The sequence below is a fragment of the Platalea leucorodia genome (assembly GCF_965183815.1).
Source record: "Platalea leucorodia genome assembly, chromosome: 7".
Classification (NCBI taxonomy): Eukaryota; Metazoa; Chordata; class Aves; order Pelecaniformes; family Threskiornithidae; genus Platalea; species Platalea leucorodia.
The window spans coordinates 61,332,061-61,349,720 of NC_138829.1; the positions used below are offsets into that span (position 1 = coordinate 61,332,061).

Consider the following 17,660-nt stretch of genomic DNA (forward strand, 5'->3'; position numbering starts at 1 on the left):
AAATTATCTTCTGTTAGCCAAAATTATTATTCTTAAAGCTATTATCTATCCTGTCTACGCACATAATTTCTATCCATTCCCTGTCGGGTTAGATAATACAGATCATTGCATGAAGGCAGATGTATCTTCCAATGGTATGTGAAAGAAATTCTAAAAATTATAAAATGTAATGCAAACTTACCAGCTCTATTCCCTGTGGAAAAGGAGTGTCTTCCCAGTCCTTCTGAGGAAACCTTTGTATTATTTTTCCCAAACCTTCTGTTGGGCCTGCTGGAAGATAAAATTCAATTACTTAAAGACAAACTGGTGGAATTTAAATCGCCATAAATTTGAGAATATTTTCAGAATATACCCAAGATTAGGAAATGTTTCGCCACAAGAGGCAGAACAGGGTCCTCAAATGTGTCTTGCAAGTCATATAATAAATACAATCTTAATATTCTCCAGTAATAACACAAGGAGTCACTACATGAAATGAAGCTGCAAGCTGCATCCAGCCTGTCATGCATGTTTTCAAAGTGACAGATGATTACTGGTAATTCTAGTCTCTCTCTATAAACAGTAGTAAATTCAAAACTATGTAATGGATAATGCGATATTTAAAAAAAGAAATCAAATATCCGTCAACAAGCAGTCTTCAAAAAGAAATCTCTAGATGAAAAATCCACATGATTTATCCAGGACACACTAGCTCCTTGCTAATATTTCTAGTTGGTTTCCTTGGACAAGTCACCAGTGATTTTCTACACAGAAAGGTGTAGACAAAGCTGCTAATTTCTGGTAACCTCTCTGAAGCAACTGTCTTTTTTTTACCCCCTTTTTTTTTAAAGCCACAGTGCTATAGATAGGAAGCCCTTCAGAAACACCACAAATATTCAGCTGTAGCACCCTGTCATCCTGAATGGTACAGGAATGCACATACAAACATGAATTTTGTTCTTCACCTGCTGAAGTCCTGGAGTAAATATTGAAAAAATCATAACTTTTTTGTACTGAATTTTAGCTCTGGGATGCACCACAATATAATGTGGCAAAGTGAAAGTACTTTTTATATTAATCAGTACTATCCTGAAGGAATGTTGAAAGCTAGCACCATTTTGAACTGAGCCACCACACAAGATAAAGCATGCAATCAATACCCTTCAACTTATGTTTTCCACATCTAAAGCATGGTACAATAGCGGGAAGAGCGATCTTTTCTCTTGCACAAATCTTGCCTTTTCCTACAGAAAAAAGCAAATTCTCTGCTATATTTATCTTACAAATATACCAAACAAATTGAAAAATTTTTATTATTCTGATTTCTGAAGGAAACTGCTTTAACACGGCCACGTATTTCACACACACACACACACACACACACACCCCCCACACACCAAAGACCTGACTAACATTCCATACACATTTTAAACCCAAGAAAACAAGATTTCTGTGATAAAATTACCTATCTGTCAGTCTTCCCTCTAGCAATTTCTGCATCTCTTGGATGATTTCAATGTAATTTCAGAGGTAAGCAGACACAAAACACACACATGCTTGCAAGTCAATCACTGGGTAGAGACAAGAGGCCCAAACTCCTGTTCCTTCCTCTACTCCGAAGAGAGAGAAAAAGCAGCAGAGCTGAACAATTACCTCTTCTGTAAGGCAGCACCCACCCAGGCACTCAGCAGTCACATTCAAACCGACAAAGCAGAGCACACACAGCTCCGGACTACCACCGTATTTACATTCCCTCACCCAGTAAGTGGACCATAGGAGAAACAGGGTAGATAAGGAAGCATGCTGATACCACTGCAGGTATGGATAAAAGTTTGATTTAAAATAAAAACAGATACTTAGGAAACCAGTTTTCATTAAACTATATATAAAGCTTCCTAAACAGCAAAGTTGAAATTTGCAACCATGTAAAGTACCTTTTAATAGTTTTAATAATCCATGCCGACCCATCGCATTCAACTGGATCACTCTTTCTCTCAAGTCATATTACAAAACTTTGAGATTAAACATTACAATTTTTAAACATTTTCTTGTGAAATTCTCAAAGCTATACTTTGATATTATGAAACAGTACAAATTCTGCATTAGTAGTAGCAGTCCATATGTGTTGCTTCCTCTGCAGACACCCAAGCAGCAGCAACGAATACATTATTTTCCTGGCTTTACCACAAAAAACAATTTTCAGTCTGACACAACTCAAGTCTGCTAGCATAAAGCAATTCATAAATCAATGTTATGGTGGAAAAAAATATGCTTCCTTTAAGGTTCCTGTTAATTTACAATTTGAGTTTGCTTCTATCTTAAAACCCACAATAAATTTTACAAGGCCTTTAGGTAGAATGAATCTGACAATTTAGTAAGAAGTATTCTCTCCAGTTTATGTATTTTTACACTTAACATTCTATGATTTTCTCTTGAAAATAGTTGAGGAACAGATGTTCTTGGCACAATGGGCATATAAACTACACAGAGCAAGCTCCAAATAGCAATCTTACCCCCAAGACAGCACATACTGATTGTGATTCCCAAGGGTAGCAGGCTGAAGAACTGCAGTCAGACTGGGTTAGCTGTGAGATATATGTAGCAGTAAGAGACGTAATCAGCAAGTTAAAAGCCAAAGGAGAGATCATATTTAGAGAGAAGCTGCAGAGGTGCTGAGAAAGCAGAGTTAGGATGTGCCAGAAACCAAGGAACAAATACAAACATGGCTACAGCTGCAGTTTTGTAAGGAAAGGGAGCTCCACATCTATTAGACTGTAAGAACTGAATAGGGTCACCCGTCACTAATTTCACTTGTTTAAGATCAAGTGTTGCCTCATGTACTCCTTCTTATGCAGCACCTTCCACTGAATTGTCACTCCTCTACCCTCACCATTTCATCTCAACATCCTTCCAAAATTAGGATACATAAATGGAAAGGCTTTACTATTCTGTCCCTAAACAGCTCTCAGAGGAGCAGTCACACACCTTCCCTCCTAAGGCAGGCAAACACACTCCTGCATTCCTCCTTTCTTCTATAGACATCCAGTCCCTGTTTCCTTCTTCCATGTAAAAAAAAAAAAAAAAGATCAGATACATTTTCAACTCGATATGGCAGGAATTTAAATGTATTTTGTTCCTATTGTGCAATAAACACCCTTTAGCCTTCTCTGCTCTCCTCTCACCCTTCACGTTTGGTACCCCACTCAGAGAACTCATCTTTCCTCCCATTCCTCCCATTCCTTTATACAGTCACCTACTTGATAGCCTCCACTACTCTCTTCTTGAGTCTGAGAGGGCTGTTCCTTCACTGACTCAGTATCAGAACTTCTTCCCTTATTGAGTTAAAGTCTCCAATAACCATGTTATCTGCTTTCCGTAAGTCAGATCTTTGCCAAATCTCTTCTTCCTCTAGTTGTTCTAACACTGGCAGGTGGAGCAAGGAAGAGACAGCAAATGCAGCCAAGACAGCAATGAGCACAAGCACCCTCAAAGTGGAGCAGAACTTGTGGTTGAGAGGCCAACAGCAGGAAAGGGCAGAAGGACCGAGGTGAACAGAGCTACAGACTTCCCGGAAAGGAAGTTATCAAAGAATTACAGCAGCAAAAAATATTCAGTCCCTGCTATGTATGAGTCCCCTAAGTTTCTCTGTGGAAACACAGGTGACAGTTTTTTTTACTCTGAATCCACCCCAGCTCTCAAAAGACTGAGACCTCTGACACTACCAACTACACCTATAAATAATGAAATCCAAGAAAGCAGCTCAAGATTTCTTCTCCATCATGTTTTGAAGCTACCAATCCTTCTAGTTCTCTTTTTCTTAGACTGCTAGAAAGACACTCCCTACATTACAGTATAGGAACTTCTTTTAACTGAGAATTAAGAGGTATACAATTTTTTTAAATTTGTAATATTCACTCCTTTATGTCAAAATGTTATCAGTCTTTTTAGGTTACTTTCTTTGGAAGGCCACTAATGCTGGCCACCAGTGTTAAAAGACCTTACTGCACGTAATTCCATTTTGCTTTCAAAAAGGATTATAAACCTCAGTAGGAATCTACCTGAAAGAAATGCACCTTTGAACATTTTCTGAAAGCCAGATTGAACTTCTTATGCTACTTGAACTTGCACTTCAGTTCATCTCCAGGATCAAAGGGAAATCATTCCAAAACAACTAATAATTAAATGAAAGTTTCACATGTTGAGGAGATATTTTGAAATATATAGAATAAAACGTTCCAAGTACTATTCAGAAAAAATCATTTTGGACATTTCTGCACATGCATTATTCTTCTTTTCTTAAAGTCTCAAGTAAAGCCAAGGTGAACTCTTCAACTGGACCTTTAAATCCTTCTACTTTCAAATTGTTTTACTCCTCTCTACTACCAAACACAAACAGAGTTTCTGCACAATGTTCCTACATGCTTCAAATTTTTTCTTCTGGAGTATTGAAGGCAGGTAGAGGATGCTTTCAAAATTGTGATCAACTGTATGCTTTATCATGGTCTAGCTGAAGCCATATTTTTGAATCTAATTGCATAGCATATTTTTCAATCTAGTAACTTAATAAGGTAAGACATACAAAGACATACAAATAGGCACAAACTGGCTTGGGCTGCTCTTCAGTTGGAAATAAGTGCTTTCAAGAGAAAAAAATGAGGAGTAGCAATAAGCTCTAGCTGCTTGCAGCCTGGTTCAGAACATTCCAAATAGTTTTACAAGGTGACTTTAAAATATAATAGAGCACACCATCATATTGAGTTATATTCTCCTTGTAGCTGAGATTAGATTTATCATCAGTATGATAATATGTGTTAAATCACTCCAGATACTCAACGGATTCAGAAATTCATCTTTAGCATTACTTAGTAGATTTAGCTATTGATTCATTAGGTCTGAAACATCACCTGCTCTAACCAGCTTAAAATGTCCTCAAAGATAATTAGCAGATTCTACGCAGTATATATGGGCTAGACAAAGGTTTGTTTATTGACAACTGGCTGCTTCATAGACCACTGGTTATTGTTGCAGGAAAACCAGTCTTGACTCAGGGAATTGGTACCTCAATTTAATTTATTGCCAATTAACAAAGTTTTGACCACCAATTCAGGTGCAAAGAGGACAATAAACAATTAAACAAAGATTTGGGAACACGTCTTCCCTCTCCCTACTCAGGCTCCACTTCAGTCCAGCACTTCTCCTCCCCACTCCCTAATCTCAGCTTCCCTTGTCGATCCACCCATCCCAGATCATTTGGCAAGGCGATGGGCAGTGCAGGAGGTTGGGGTCATGCACATAGTTTTATTCTGCTGTTCCTTGCCTCTTGTTCATTTTCATCTGCTCCAGCACAGATCTACAGGCTACAGTCCCTCCAGGGGTGTCCCCAATCCGGCATGGGTTGCCAGTGTCCAGCGTCCCTTGGCAGGTGTGCTTCCTCTGGCATGGAGCACCTCCTTCCAAGAATCTGTCTCTAGCTGTGTCCCCAGCAACGTCCCCTTCCACATCTCCTGCCTCTCATGGCTGTTGCTCTACCTTAAATACACATGAGCAGACGTGTCACCAGCTCCTCTAGCTGGCTGAGGTTTTGGCACACACCGGGGTGTTTACGCCGGTTTCAAAGCTGGCTGGAAGCAGCCGTGACTGGCACAGGGTAGTTCCTGACCTCCTCTTGTACAACTTGCCCCCTGCTCCCAAAACTTGGCAATTTATGCCCAGTACAGTTATTCCTGATTTCTTCCATTTTAGAGGCCACTGTTGGGAAAACACTCTTGGAAAAAAAAGAAACATTTTCTATCTACCTCTAGGTCAAGCGCACCTGATTTGATATCCAAGTTTTCAAAAAAATTAGAAAAGGATCCTTTTCAGAAAGGCTCACAGAAATCTCAAAAAAATTCCAGATATCACACAGTCAAAGTTAAGGCCCACAGCAGTTAAGATGAATCTTTAGAAAATCATCAACTTAAATATAAAGAAAGATCAAAGTTGGAAAAAAGACTTCATGGAAGGATGCAAGAAGGATACATCATAGAAGTACAACCTTTTAAAGGAAAAAAAAAAATTAAAGTGAATAGTTCTATAGCCAAGATATGAGCACCAGAAAAAATAAGAAAAATAATCTCATCCATCAGATGTGAATAAAAACAATAAAAATTAAAAACACAAAACAACACACTGTTAATCCTTCCACAGAAAAGTCCTGTGATAGAGATTTATAAATCTGCTAATAATGCATAAAATCTAACTATTTCACATGGTTTCTTAAATTGTATACAATAGAGATGGATGGGAAACCCTCTTTCCATCCCAGCAGAATTTGGTTTGTTTTCGGAGGGGGGCGGGGAGCAGAGAGGAGGTGTTTGGGTTTTTTTAATGAATCTGCACTCCTTCCAAATCAGGGCAATTCTTCAAAATCCCAGATTTGTATATGTTTGCAATTACAAAGTAAAATTCATTGTGATTTGATAAATTTGGAAAAGAAATAAAATTATTATTTTCAAATACACAAGTTACTGAACTGCAAGCTGCATTCTTTGTGAAAAGTTTAGACCCAGGAACACTTGAAAGAATCTCCATGCTACAGGCAGTGAGGACCTGGCCTGCTCTGGCCACAAGAAACTTCTTTCTTTGATCGGAAGTATACTTCACGCAAATACAGAAATTTACATTTAATCCTTATACAGAAACAAAAAGATAGATAGAAAAGGTCTGTCTTACAGACTCTACTCCTTTACACGAATGCAAATACAAAGCAATTAGCTTAATGCTGCTACACAAGATTAAAATCTGTGCAAGAGAAAACTCAGTAGGTGCAGTCCCATTTAATAATAAAAGCAATTCAGTACAGTATGCTCACTGCATTTTTCCAATACTTTATAGTGTAGTCACTGTTGATTCTCTGTTGGCATTTTTCAATCCAACTAGTTAAATAACAGTAAAACTGTACTAAGTCCCTAAATCCCACGGTTTGGGGTGAGGGAGTGTTGATGCTATTTGCCCTCAGCTGACTTTTATGAAGTCACTCATCTTTCAGCAGAGCAGTTATGTCTGAAGATATCAGATTGTTCAAGAGGTGGCTGCAACTCAACTTTCACAGGACAAGTAACAGCCTTTGCCCATGTTTTCTAATTAAAAAAAAAAATAAGGTGATTGAGATTCTCCCATTAATAAGTTTTAGATCCCTAGCACATTCCCTCCACTCTGTATCTATCCTTTTCAAAGTCTTCTTTCAAGGCCCTTTTATTAATTCTGAAGACTAAAAGGACATTCCTTCAATATCTGAGTGAAATTCCTATTAACTAAAGCTAATTAACCAAACGTGCCACCACATTAAAAACACACACATACTGAACAGCCAGTGAACACCAGCAGTAACGTCCTCAGTTAGTGCCTGCCAGTATCTGCTTTACAGATCCCAGAGGTTTTGCTCTTTATTCCACTCCCTTTATTGAGAGCAAAAGGAAGAACCAGCACTCATTAATATTGAAACCTTGTTTCTAAGTTGGAAAAATAGGTTATTCCAGTGTTAATGGATTCAGATAGCCACAGCCAGCAAGAAGGATCTTTGATTCCTCAATAGAAAGATTTCTGTCTTTTGGTATCCTTTCAAATAATGTGCAAGCTGCCCAAAAACCTGGTGGAAACCCCATAGCTAGCACTGCTAACTGAATTCAAAAATAAATACACGGAAGTTTCTGGAGGTTTTTGAAACTGCTTAAATTCAGATGCACTATGCACACCACTCAGACAACAATAGTATACATGTGTGTGAGTAGAACATGGAAGATCACTGCATATTAACAATGTGTTCCACGTAAAATAGTAATTGCTTTCAGTATTAATTATATATGCAAAGCATGCCTGGCAGTAACAAGAATTTAAAAGACGTATTTCCAACAAAACTTCTGCCATTGCTATTATTAAACACCCATATTGTTATCTTCATAAAGTTATTCCTACAAAAGCAAAACAATTCCTATACTTTAATTGAAGTACTTTGCAATTTTTTTTTCTTACATTTTGTGGTAAAACATTTATATGTCCTATAAAGTGGGGCACAAAAATTGTGAAGATATCACAGCAATTTTTAAAGTTGTACTTTTACATCTACAGCAATGAATTGCAATTTCATTTTCATTAAGGATGCCAGGTAATAATAATCATCATCATCACCCAATAGTATCTTTAAGATGGCTTAACTCTCTAACCCATTAGGAATGAAAGCTGACCACACAGTAAATAGGCTTCAAATTTTTAGACATTACATTCTTGTCCCTGTACAGCGCATACATATAGTGAATTTGCCCAAGACCAAAACCGAAATTTCAGCCTATAAGAATGCTGAATGAGCAGTCTATACCTTAAGCTATTAAGGATAAAACAACTTTTCTCCCCAGCTAACCTCTTCTGATCTGCCCTCTTTCTCCTTCCCCTTTTCCCATCTTTTTCTTTAAACAATACAAACATGCAACACATTAAAATTCTGGCATAATTTGCTGGTTCCTGAACCCTAGTCCCCTAAACTCCCTTCTTAAATAAATCTTTCCTCATGAAAGGTCACATGCCATCTCTTGCTTGCCCTTGAAATTCCAGAAGCGAGCTGTTAATGCAACTTACATTCCAAATTAATGAGAACTGTGATAAACTCTGTCTTTTCACTTACAAACCCCTGATAAAAATACATTTGAGCTCTAAGTATTGTTAATCGCACATGCAAAGCTTTGGATGTAAGCACTCTGGTGATCTGTTACAAAAGATATCATTTTCAAGTCTGCGCAGAAGAAACACTACAAATCAGAGAAAGAACATCAGTAATTATGCCACACAAAATACTTTAAAACTACCATTATAGATCCTACACATAAAGTTAAAAAATCATTTTGAGTATTCAGAAGCACAACTTTACACGTTCAAAGTTAGAAACACATTGTAGTGTGAAAGGTATACAGATGCAGGTGGCAGAGTACAGTACCCCTTATTCTTTTCAAAACAGTACCTAGTACTAAAGAAATCATGCAAATCTGCTGTGAAGTAAAATCCTTTTCATATCAAAGTTCTTAAACAATTTGAAACAGCAGAAGTTTTAAATGATTGAGGATTCTTGTCACTTTCTAGTTTTGGAAAAGCTCTTCATGGAAGTATGAAGACAACTCATGTTCCATCCTGTGCCTCCCTTTGTAAAACGGAATAGAAATGCACCTGATTTTTTAAAGGTCCCCATACCTTTAGAAACATCACTACAGAAAACTTGATGCCAAAAGACAGAAAATACCACAAAACATAGTCCCATTTTAATTCGGTTCCAATACAGAACTCAGAGCCAGAATCGAAGTAAACAAGCCAAAGAAGAGCTAACATTAAATACCTAGAAAGAAAAGTATTTCTTTGATAGGCCTAAAACACGGCACAAAGTTCTGAAAAATCTGCTCCACCCCATTATAGCACATCACAGGCTATGTGCGTCTTAAAGGCTGAAGTAGCCCTGGCATCGAAATCTACATAAAGAACATTTAACTCTGATGTATTCTGGAGAAGAAAGACTTTATTGCAGCCTAACAGCCGCAAAAGGTTAAACAAAATGCTGGTACTTGTAGGAAGAAGGGAGTGAAGACAGGCTTCCCACAGTGATCACAGACGCTATGTGTACAACTGGCACAACTCATACTCAGTTCATCTCAATCAAGTCAAAGAAATGCATGCAATAATCTTGGGAATTCAAACGACACACGTTCTGGAGGCTTGCCATATTATCAAGGATACAACAAATAATAGGATAACATGATCCCCAGGCCCTTTTCTTTGTAAACAGGAAAAATTTGTTGAACTTCTCAGTAAAAAATAGTAGTATTTCAATCTTCCCCAAACGTCCTGGCACTGCTAGTCAGGACTACCTGAAATACTTGGATGGTACAAATTCCTGAATGCCTCAATATTTGTTTGATTTTGGTACTTTTCTTTTTTGCAGAGCCATTAACCCATCTTATACACAGGGGAAGACAGCACAGAGAAAGTGATCTATGCCCCCGAAGGATGTACAAGAAACGGGCTCAAATCGATACCACCCATATCTTAGATTAGTGCCTTATTCACAGGATCACCCTATTGCAACAGATATTCTCCTATGCAGGTCAACTATGGTCTTCATTATTCCTGGGTATCAGAAATCATTTCTATGCTTTGTAAATAAAGGAAGAAAAATATTCTAGCTTGTATTTTAATTAAGTTAAAGCATGGGCAGGGGGGTGGGGGCTGTGCAATATGGCAATACATGCCATATCTCATTCCACTAAACCAAGTGGTGTTTCTGCTGAAAGAAGGCTAGCAATTGCTACTGAGTTAGAAAACCTCTAAAACAGGTTTGAGAAGTCTGGGGAAAATTCACATTTAAGGATGAACTTCATCCACTGAAGTTGTATCAGTGCAAACAGAAATGAAAATGGATACATACCATAAAAAGCAGAAGAGGAAGGAAATCAGAGAAAAGGGAAGCATGAACAGAATGAAGAGGAAGAGGGAATAAATAGGGATGTGATCACCATCGCCATAGGTTAGATGCATATTTACCTACTGCAGTGGTGTCCCTCTAATACTGCTCAGTATCAGGCACAACAGCACTGGCTGACAATGCACACAAAGATTTGGTCAACCATGACACCGTCAGCTTCTAACCCCTCAGAAGGGCCACGTACCAAACGTCACCAGGTCAGTATTATACCTGAAACGCTGTTAGCCATGTAAAGTGCTGTCTCATTTTGAAAGCCACGCTTAAGACCAAAACCTTAGTGACCAGTGGCAATGACCTCACTGACATTTTTCAATTGTGAGTTCTGTAAAAAATTATTTCTTTTTGCTGCTGTTGCATCTACTGTTTTTAAGAGCCCACGTGGGAACTTCTGCAATAACATGAAGCGTCCTTTAAAAAGCTTTTGGGTCCTAGGACCTATGAAAGCATCAGTTATTGTTGAAGAACCCTTCAGTATCATCATCCACCACCTTTCACTTGGATTCCAACTCCCCCAAAATTTTATCTGGATAAGTAACTGATACAATTAACACAGTTGGCTGCAACAGCTCAGCACTCTTCCTTCCAAAGAGAAGTTTGGGACATAATACACTTCTGGACATACACTGTATTTTTGCTGGGTGGAGTAACACAGCTTTGCAAAAGTCTTAAAAGGAAACAACAGAGAAGAGAAAGCAACAGTGAATGTTAAATCATTTTCAAGTTACTCCCTATCCAACGGTTGGCATAATATTCAAGAAATTGGAAAAGAGCTTGGGGGGCTGGCAGGGAGAAAGTTTCCTGCTCATGGACAATTCCCCTTTTTGTTTGCAAACAAATCACTTTTGCCAGCTTCTGGATAGGAAGGGAAGATCAGACTTCAAAATAAACATTCTATGTTAAACAAACATTCTTTTGAGCACACCGAACTGAATAAGACTTCCTCAGCTGTCTTGGAAAAATCTTTTTTTTGTTTTCAAGGAAGGTATAAAAATTAAGATGACAAAACTGTACTCAGCTTTGTACTCTGAACCAATGTCTTAGAGCTTCTCAGACTACTCACAGAAAAAAAAGAAAACTTAGGCAGTTTCTCAGTTCTAACAAAGAATGTATATTGCTTTGCTTTAGAAATAACACTGCCCTATTTATTAAATCTGATTTCTGTTTTCAGTAAGTTATCTTCCTCCCACAACCACCCTTTGATTTATCTTTAACTGATATACCCAATAATTAAAAATTAAGCTCCACTTTGAAATCTCCTAAATGTAACTGTAAGATTATAATTTTATCCTAAAACAACTTCATATCTTCAATATTATTTCCATGTATTAATCAACACTCATTTCAGCATACAAAATTTGAATATATTATACAAAACTAGCTTGAGTAAATACTTCTCTTTTACCTTTTTTACTTTTTGTTTGGTTGTTTTTTTTAACCAAATGTGGATTACAAGGTTAGAATAAGTATACAGGTATTTACAGTCCAGAGCTGTAAGTAGCTGTAACTGTAATCTGATTTTGCTGAGTATAAAGAAAAGCTGTTCGCACTCTAAAATCCAGCAAAGAAATAACTTCACAAAAAGGCTTTCTACATTTACTCTTAAAGAAGTCTGTTCATATGCTGAAACTTATTTTTCTAAATCACTTTATAGGAGTATAATAGCTAAGGAAGAACATATTTACAACAGTTCTTCTGTATCAGTATGCATTTACAGGATACCTGAATATGAATGTTCAGGTCTAAATGCAATAATTAAAACATACCCTAAATCATAGAATGGTTTGGGTTGGGAGGGACCTTAAGGATCATCTAGTTCCAACCCCACCGCCATGGGCAGGGACACCTTCCACTAGACCAGGCTGCTCAAAGCCCCATCCAACCTGGCCTTGAACACTTCCAGGGATGGGACATCCACAACTTCTCTAGGCAACCTGTTCCAGTGCCTCACCACCCTCATAGTAAAGAACTTCTTCTTTATAGCTAATGTAAATCTACTCTCTTTCAGTTTAAAGCCCCTTGTCAAAAGTCGCTCTCCAAGCTTTCTTGTAGGCCCCCTTCAGGTACTGGAGGGCTGCAATAAGGTCTCCCTGGATCTTCCTCTTCTCCAGGCTGAAGAACCCCAGCTCTCTCAGCCTGTCCTCATAGGTGAGGTGCTCCAGCCCTCTGATCATCTTGGTGGCCCTCCTCTGGACTCGCTCCAACAGGCCCATGTCCTTCTTATGGTGGGGGCCCCCAAGAGCTGAACGCAGTACTCCAGGTGGGGAATCACCAGAGCGGAGTAGAGGGGGACAATCACCTCCCTCAACCTCCTGGTCAAGCTTCTTTTGATGCGGCCCAGGATAGGTTGGCTTTCTGGCCTGTGAGTGCACATTGCCGGGTCATGTTGAGCTTCTCATCCACCAGTACCCCCAAGTCCTTCTTCTCAAGGCTGCTCTCAATCCACTCTTCGCCCAGCCTGTATCTGTGCTTGGGATTGCCCCGACACATGTGCAGGACCTTGCATTTGGCCTTGCTGAACTCCAACAAACCACACCACACAGCTTGGTGTCGTCAGCAAACTTGCAGAGGGTGCACTCAATCCCACTATCCACGTTGCCCACAAAGATGTTAAACAGCGCCAGTCCCAATACCAGCCCCTGATATGTTGAAACACTTGTCTTACTTTCTATTTTAAGTACAAGCATGTTTTAACTTCTATTATTATTTTTTTTTTCCTAGAAGCAGAGTAGAAACAAAGCTAAACCAGGGCAGGGGGGGAGGGAATCCTACATTTGCCATTTTACTGACTATCTGCTATTTGTTCAGCTATACAAAACAACATCTTATAGCTTCTGGAAGTGTCTAATCATGCTTGGTAATAGCCAGAGAAAGTCACAATTATATCTATGAATGACATCATGCAGATAATCCTAAACAAAATTCAGGCCCAGCAAACTGAATATGGAAATATGCTATTATGTTCTATTGAAAATGTTAAGAATACAGTTCAGAGGGTTTCTGACATCAACATCATTCATAGCTGTGTGAACATTGATAAGCAAGGTTACAAAGCCAACACAAAAAGAGATTCCTTCCGACATTCTATGGAAATATGACAGTCATGTGATGAAGAAAAAAAAGACAACACTGCACAAAGTAATTTCGTTTTAAGTGCCATCTAAGGTATCATAATAAATTATTCATATTGAAAACTCATATATATGAACATGAAATTAAAATTTTAATAGGTCCTTTCAGACCCTACAGAATTTAGGCAAGTTGCAGACTAAACCCTGTATAAAAAGTCTGAAGTTGTTTCCCAATATTGCAATTCTATTTTCATTTTAAAAGTGCTAAATAACAAATGAGAATAAGGGAAAAATCAAGTCAACCAAAAAAAAAAAAAATCATGAAACTTCACTACAAAAAAACAACATCAAAAATCTGGATGAGGAGAGGAAGAACAAGTAGAGCTATGAGCAACAAGCTACTGAAGCCTGAATTCCTCAAGGACTTAATCCCACTTGTTAGAATCTCAGTCTAATAAGGTCTAAGCATTGATAAATTTTTCTTGCATCTGTAATACCTGCTCCACAGCAGTCTGGTGTGCAAAGGCATTTTTATTGTACTGTAAGCTTTTTCTAACCTTGAATACTTGTACAGTTCTTCTATTAGACTACCTACTTCCACAAAACTTGTCAGAACTCGGTACTTTCAGCACCTTCTGAACTCCTAGCTCTTTGGCTTTAACAGGATATCTTCACCCTTCCCCAGCTGGTTTCCCAAGGAAATGAGGCTTATGCAGTGCATATTGTGTTAGTCTATCAGCTTCTCTCCACTCCCTTCAGGTGTTAGATATAAACATACTTACAATAAAAGCAGGAATACAAAACCTGAAATACATCAATAAGAAAAAGTTACTATTAAACTTAATCCATCATAACACTTACTATTTGTATTGCTTCTTCTAAGACCTAAGTAGGGGAAAATTTTGTTTACAGAAACAGTGGCTTAAGTTCAAGAAATGCTTCGAAAACTGATGCATATGCTACCAGAATAATATTAGATCTAGTCTATTTGACAGAATAAGATTAGTAGTAGCTGGATATACAGGGTGGAATAAGCATACACATAAAGTTTGGGGTTGGGTCTTCTTTTGAAAAAGATGTGTAAACTCTTGGACAAAGATATTTTTCTAAGGCAAACAATGAGACTTCCCATGAAGCACACATTTGTATCCAATGGTCTGGACAACTCTTTTTGTTTGAGGAAGGCAGTCACAGAGCTCAAATTCAGTCAAAAAGGAAAGAGCTCTGAAACAAATTCTCATAAAAATGGTGATTCAAAAGAGCATTCCAAAATGAAAGACAAAGACTTCATGCCTATTGCATCTTTAAATAGAAAGTGGAAACAATCCAAAGCAAATGGATTTCTCAAAATGTATATAAAATTACATATTTTCCCTATTAAAGAGATTTATAAACCACTACTAAGATGAACACAAAGGGGTTTTTTTGCTCCAAAAATTACAGTGGTTTGTGTAACATCATTCGAGACCCACTGTCAGAAGGACTTCAAGCAAATATTCAGATTGCATGAGAAATCTTATCCCTACCACAGTCTATCTCTGAAGAAGATAAAATTAGATTACCAGTGTGAATTATCACCTGAAAATTTTGCTGATGAGGAAAACTGTCACTGTACAAGACCAAATGCGTCTTCTCAAGCGTTGACTTGTTTCAAAGGCACCAGGGAGTCGGATGTATCTAATTAGCAGGGAATGCAATGTTGCAAAAGAGTAAGCAAAACACTTCCCAGAGCTGGCTGATAACTTCGGTTCAATGTAGGGCTCACCAACATACAGACCCATGATAAGTGAGCAGAGAGTACATTCTTTGAGAGACAGAAAGAAGATTCTGCACAGATTTTCCATCCCATGAGGAAGAGCAAATACAGCAGTAGAACATAGTTCTAGCTATACCAAGTTCATATATTTGAAGCAGAAGGTTTGGACTCTGTATTTAGTGAAAGATGAATCTTCACTACAAATCAGACACCTTTTTTTCTTTTAAACTGAATACATTCCACCTTGCCCTAAATCTTCATATACCTTTTGAAGTAAACTGACCTGTTTAAAGAATATAGGTGCAGTAAGAAAAGAAACACGCAGTTACAGGTTTACATAGCTTCGTGTATCTGACTTCCAAGTAAAAACACCGAGATAAATGGCTATAGCATTTCAAGTTATTTTTGTGAAACGTTTTTAAATATTTTGACAGTCAAATATTTTGCATCTATCTGTAACCTACAAAAAGGTAATAAGGGTTTTATCCTTTTAAAAATCAACAAAACACACAAATCAATGTTTTGCCAAGCCATTTGTCATTACTTAGATCTCTACTTTTTTATGTAAAGTACCTGAAAGATTACTCATACATCCAAAACCACTGGCTCTTCCTACAGAGTTAAGTTATATTAGCTAATCTCCTTGAAGATCAGCTTGCTAACGAGGTAGACCTGCACAATCTGTTTTTTTAACATCTTTATTGATTTGATGCTAATGTCAAATCTAGCTGAGCAAATAAAGCAAGCTTACTATAGTAACACATAACCAAAGAGCTTCCTCTAACTCTTCTACCAGGTAGACAGGTGTTGAATTTCAGTTACCCATCACAATCATTCTCTCTTTGGTCAACCCACTGCACAGAATTCACTACACTATTCCATTTCCACATAAAGATCTCAGTTAAACTGTATTACCCTGCTTTCCATAGGAATAATCTTGTGCATCACATACAAGTTCCTCAAGGGGAGTCAGGGGAAGAAATGCAAGGGCGCACTGTTTTAAATACAGAAAGCAAAAATGTAAGGTTTAAATTTAATATGCAATGTTTAAGATACTCATAAATAAGGAGGAATTACAAGTTAATATCCCTCAGCTTTTATTTTCCCTAGATTAGCCTGACCTTACAGACTTTAATAGGTGGGATCCTGTTAGTTAAAATGCAACAGTGCACACACACACACAACTCCAATAGTGGTTACTGCATTTTTTGTTAGAGGAACAGAATCATGTCAGCCTCGGATTTGAAGTTTTTTAATTTTGGTAACTGTCTCAGGAACTACTACTTTATAAAGGAGTAGCACCCATATCATCTAGTACTACAGTTTCTAAGAAACAAAATTTTATTTCAGAATCTTATAATGACTGCTGCTGTGTTGATTGAGCTGCTTCATTAGTGTGATATAAAATACTTATCCTACACCAGCCGCAGATGCAACCCTGAACCTCAGTACAGAAAACTCGGTATAACCCAACAGTGGCCACAGCACGTGATATGAAAACGTGTAGCATGAGGCTATGTTATCATGGGTGACTTGCAGAGAGGGAAGCTAATAGCCTGCCCCCCCTCCCTTTTTTTCTTGTTTTGCCTACTCAATACATATTATCCTAGACCATTATATTTAAAGAGAGACTGTTCAGTTTTCAAAGATTTTGCCTACTAATTTCTCTTCAGCCTGCCAGCTGTACTCAAAAGACGTTTTTCTTGTGCCAGATGTCAGAACACAAACTTAATGGTTCAACTTATAAAATACTTTCCATCATAATACCACAACACTTTTAATAAAGGAGGTCGCTATCTTTGGTTACCATGGTGACAGATGACCTGTCAAAACAGGGACATCCCCATTTTATACTCAGTGAAAGATTAACTGCTTAAAACCACAAGCAAGTGACAAAGCTATAGATAAAACATCTATACAGCTACTTTATGTCTGAGTGAAATGTCTCCACCAAGAGGTCTAAGTTCCTGTGTCCCCACACAGATAAACTCTTACAAAAGCCATTTTTATTAAGTAGTACTATTGCCACAAAATACAATTCTTACTATAACCTGTTCTCAGCTGTAGCCTAATAATAAACATTCTTTAAACTTTAATAAATAATTCTCTTTAGTTTTGTGGTATTCTTATGTAGTCCACATACAGAACATTTTCTTAATATAACAGTGAGAAGAATTCAGTGGTATGAAAGGCACTAGATGGGCCTCTCCAAGAGCATTTTTGGTTATACAGTAGTTTTGAAGAAAACATCAGCTAAGAACGCTCTTTTACATGCTTCTGAAGCCCTGCCAGGACATCAATTAAATGACCTAATATGAATTCTAACTCACAGAAAGCTTCATAACTCAGTTGAGACAGA

At 37.8% G+C, this 17,660-nt stretch overlaps 1 protein-coding gene across 5 annotated transcripts in view; it reads right to left on the minus strand.

The window, feature by feature from the left end:
* SBF2 (SET binding factor 2) overlaps positions 1-17,660 on the minus strand; it is a 326,647-nt gene that overhangs the window by 228,442 nt on the left and 80,545 nt on the right. For 3 of the 5 annotated variants that reach the window (XM_082317787.1, XM_082317788.1, XM_082317790.1), the window contains one exon: positions 182-270. In XM_082317787.1, the coding sequence (XP_082173913.1) occupies positions 182-270 (89 nt within the window). The remainder of the gene's footprint in view (positions 1-181; positions 271-17,660) is intronic. The other 2 variants (XM_082317789.1, XM_082317791.1) reach the window with 1 other exon arrangement.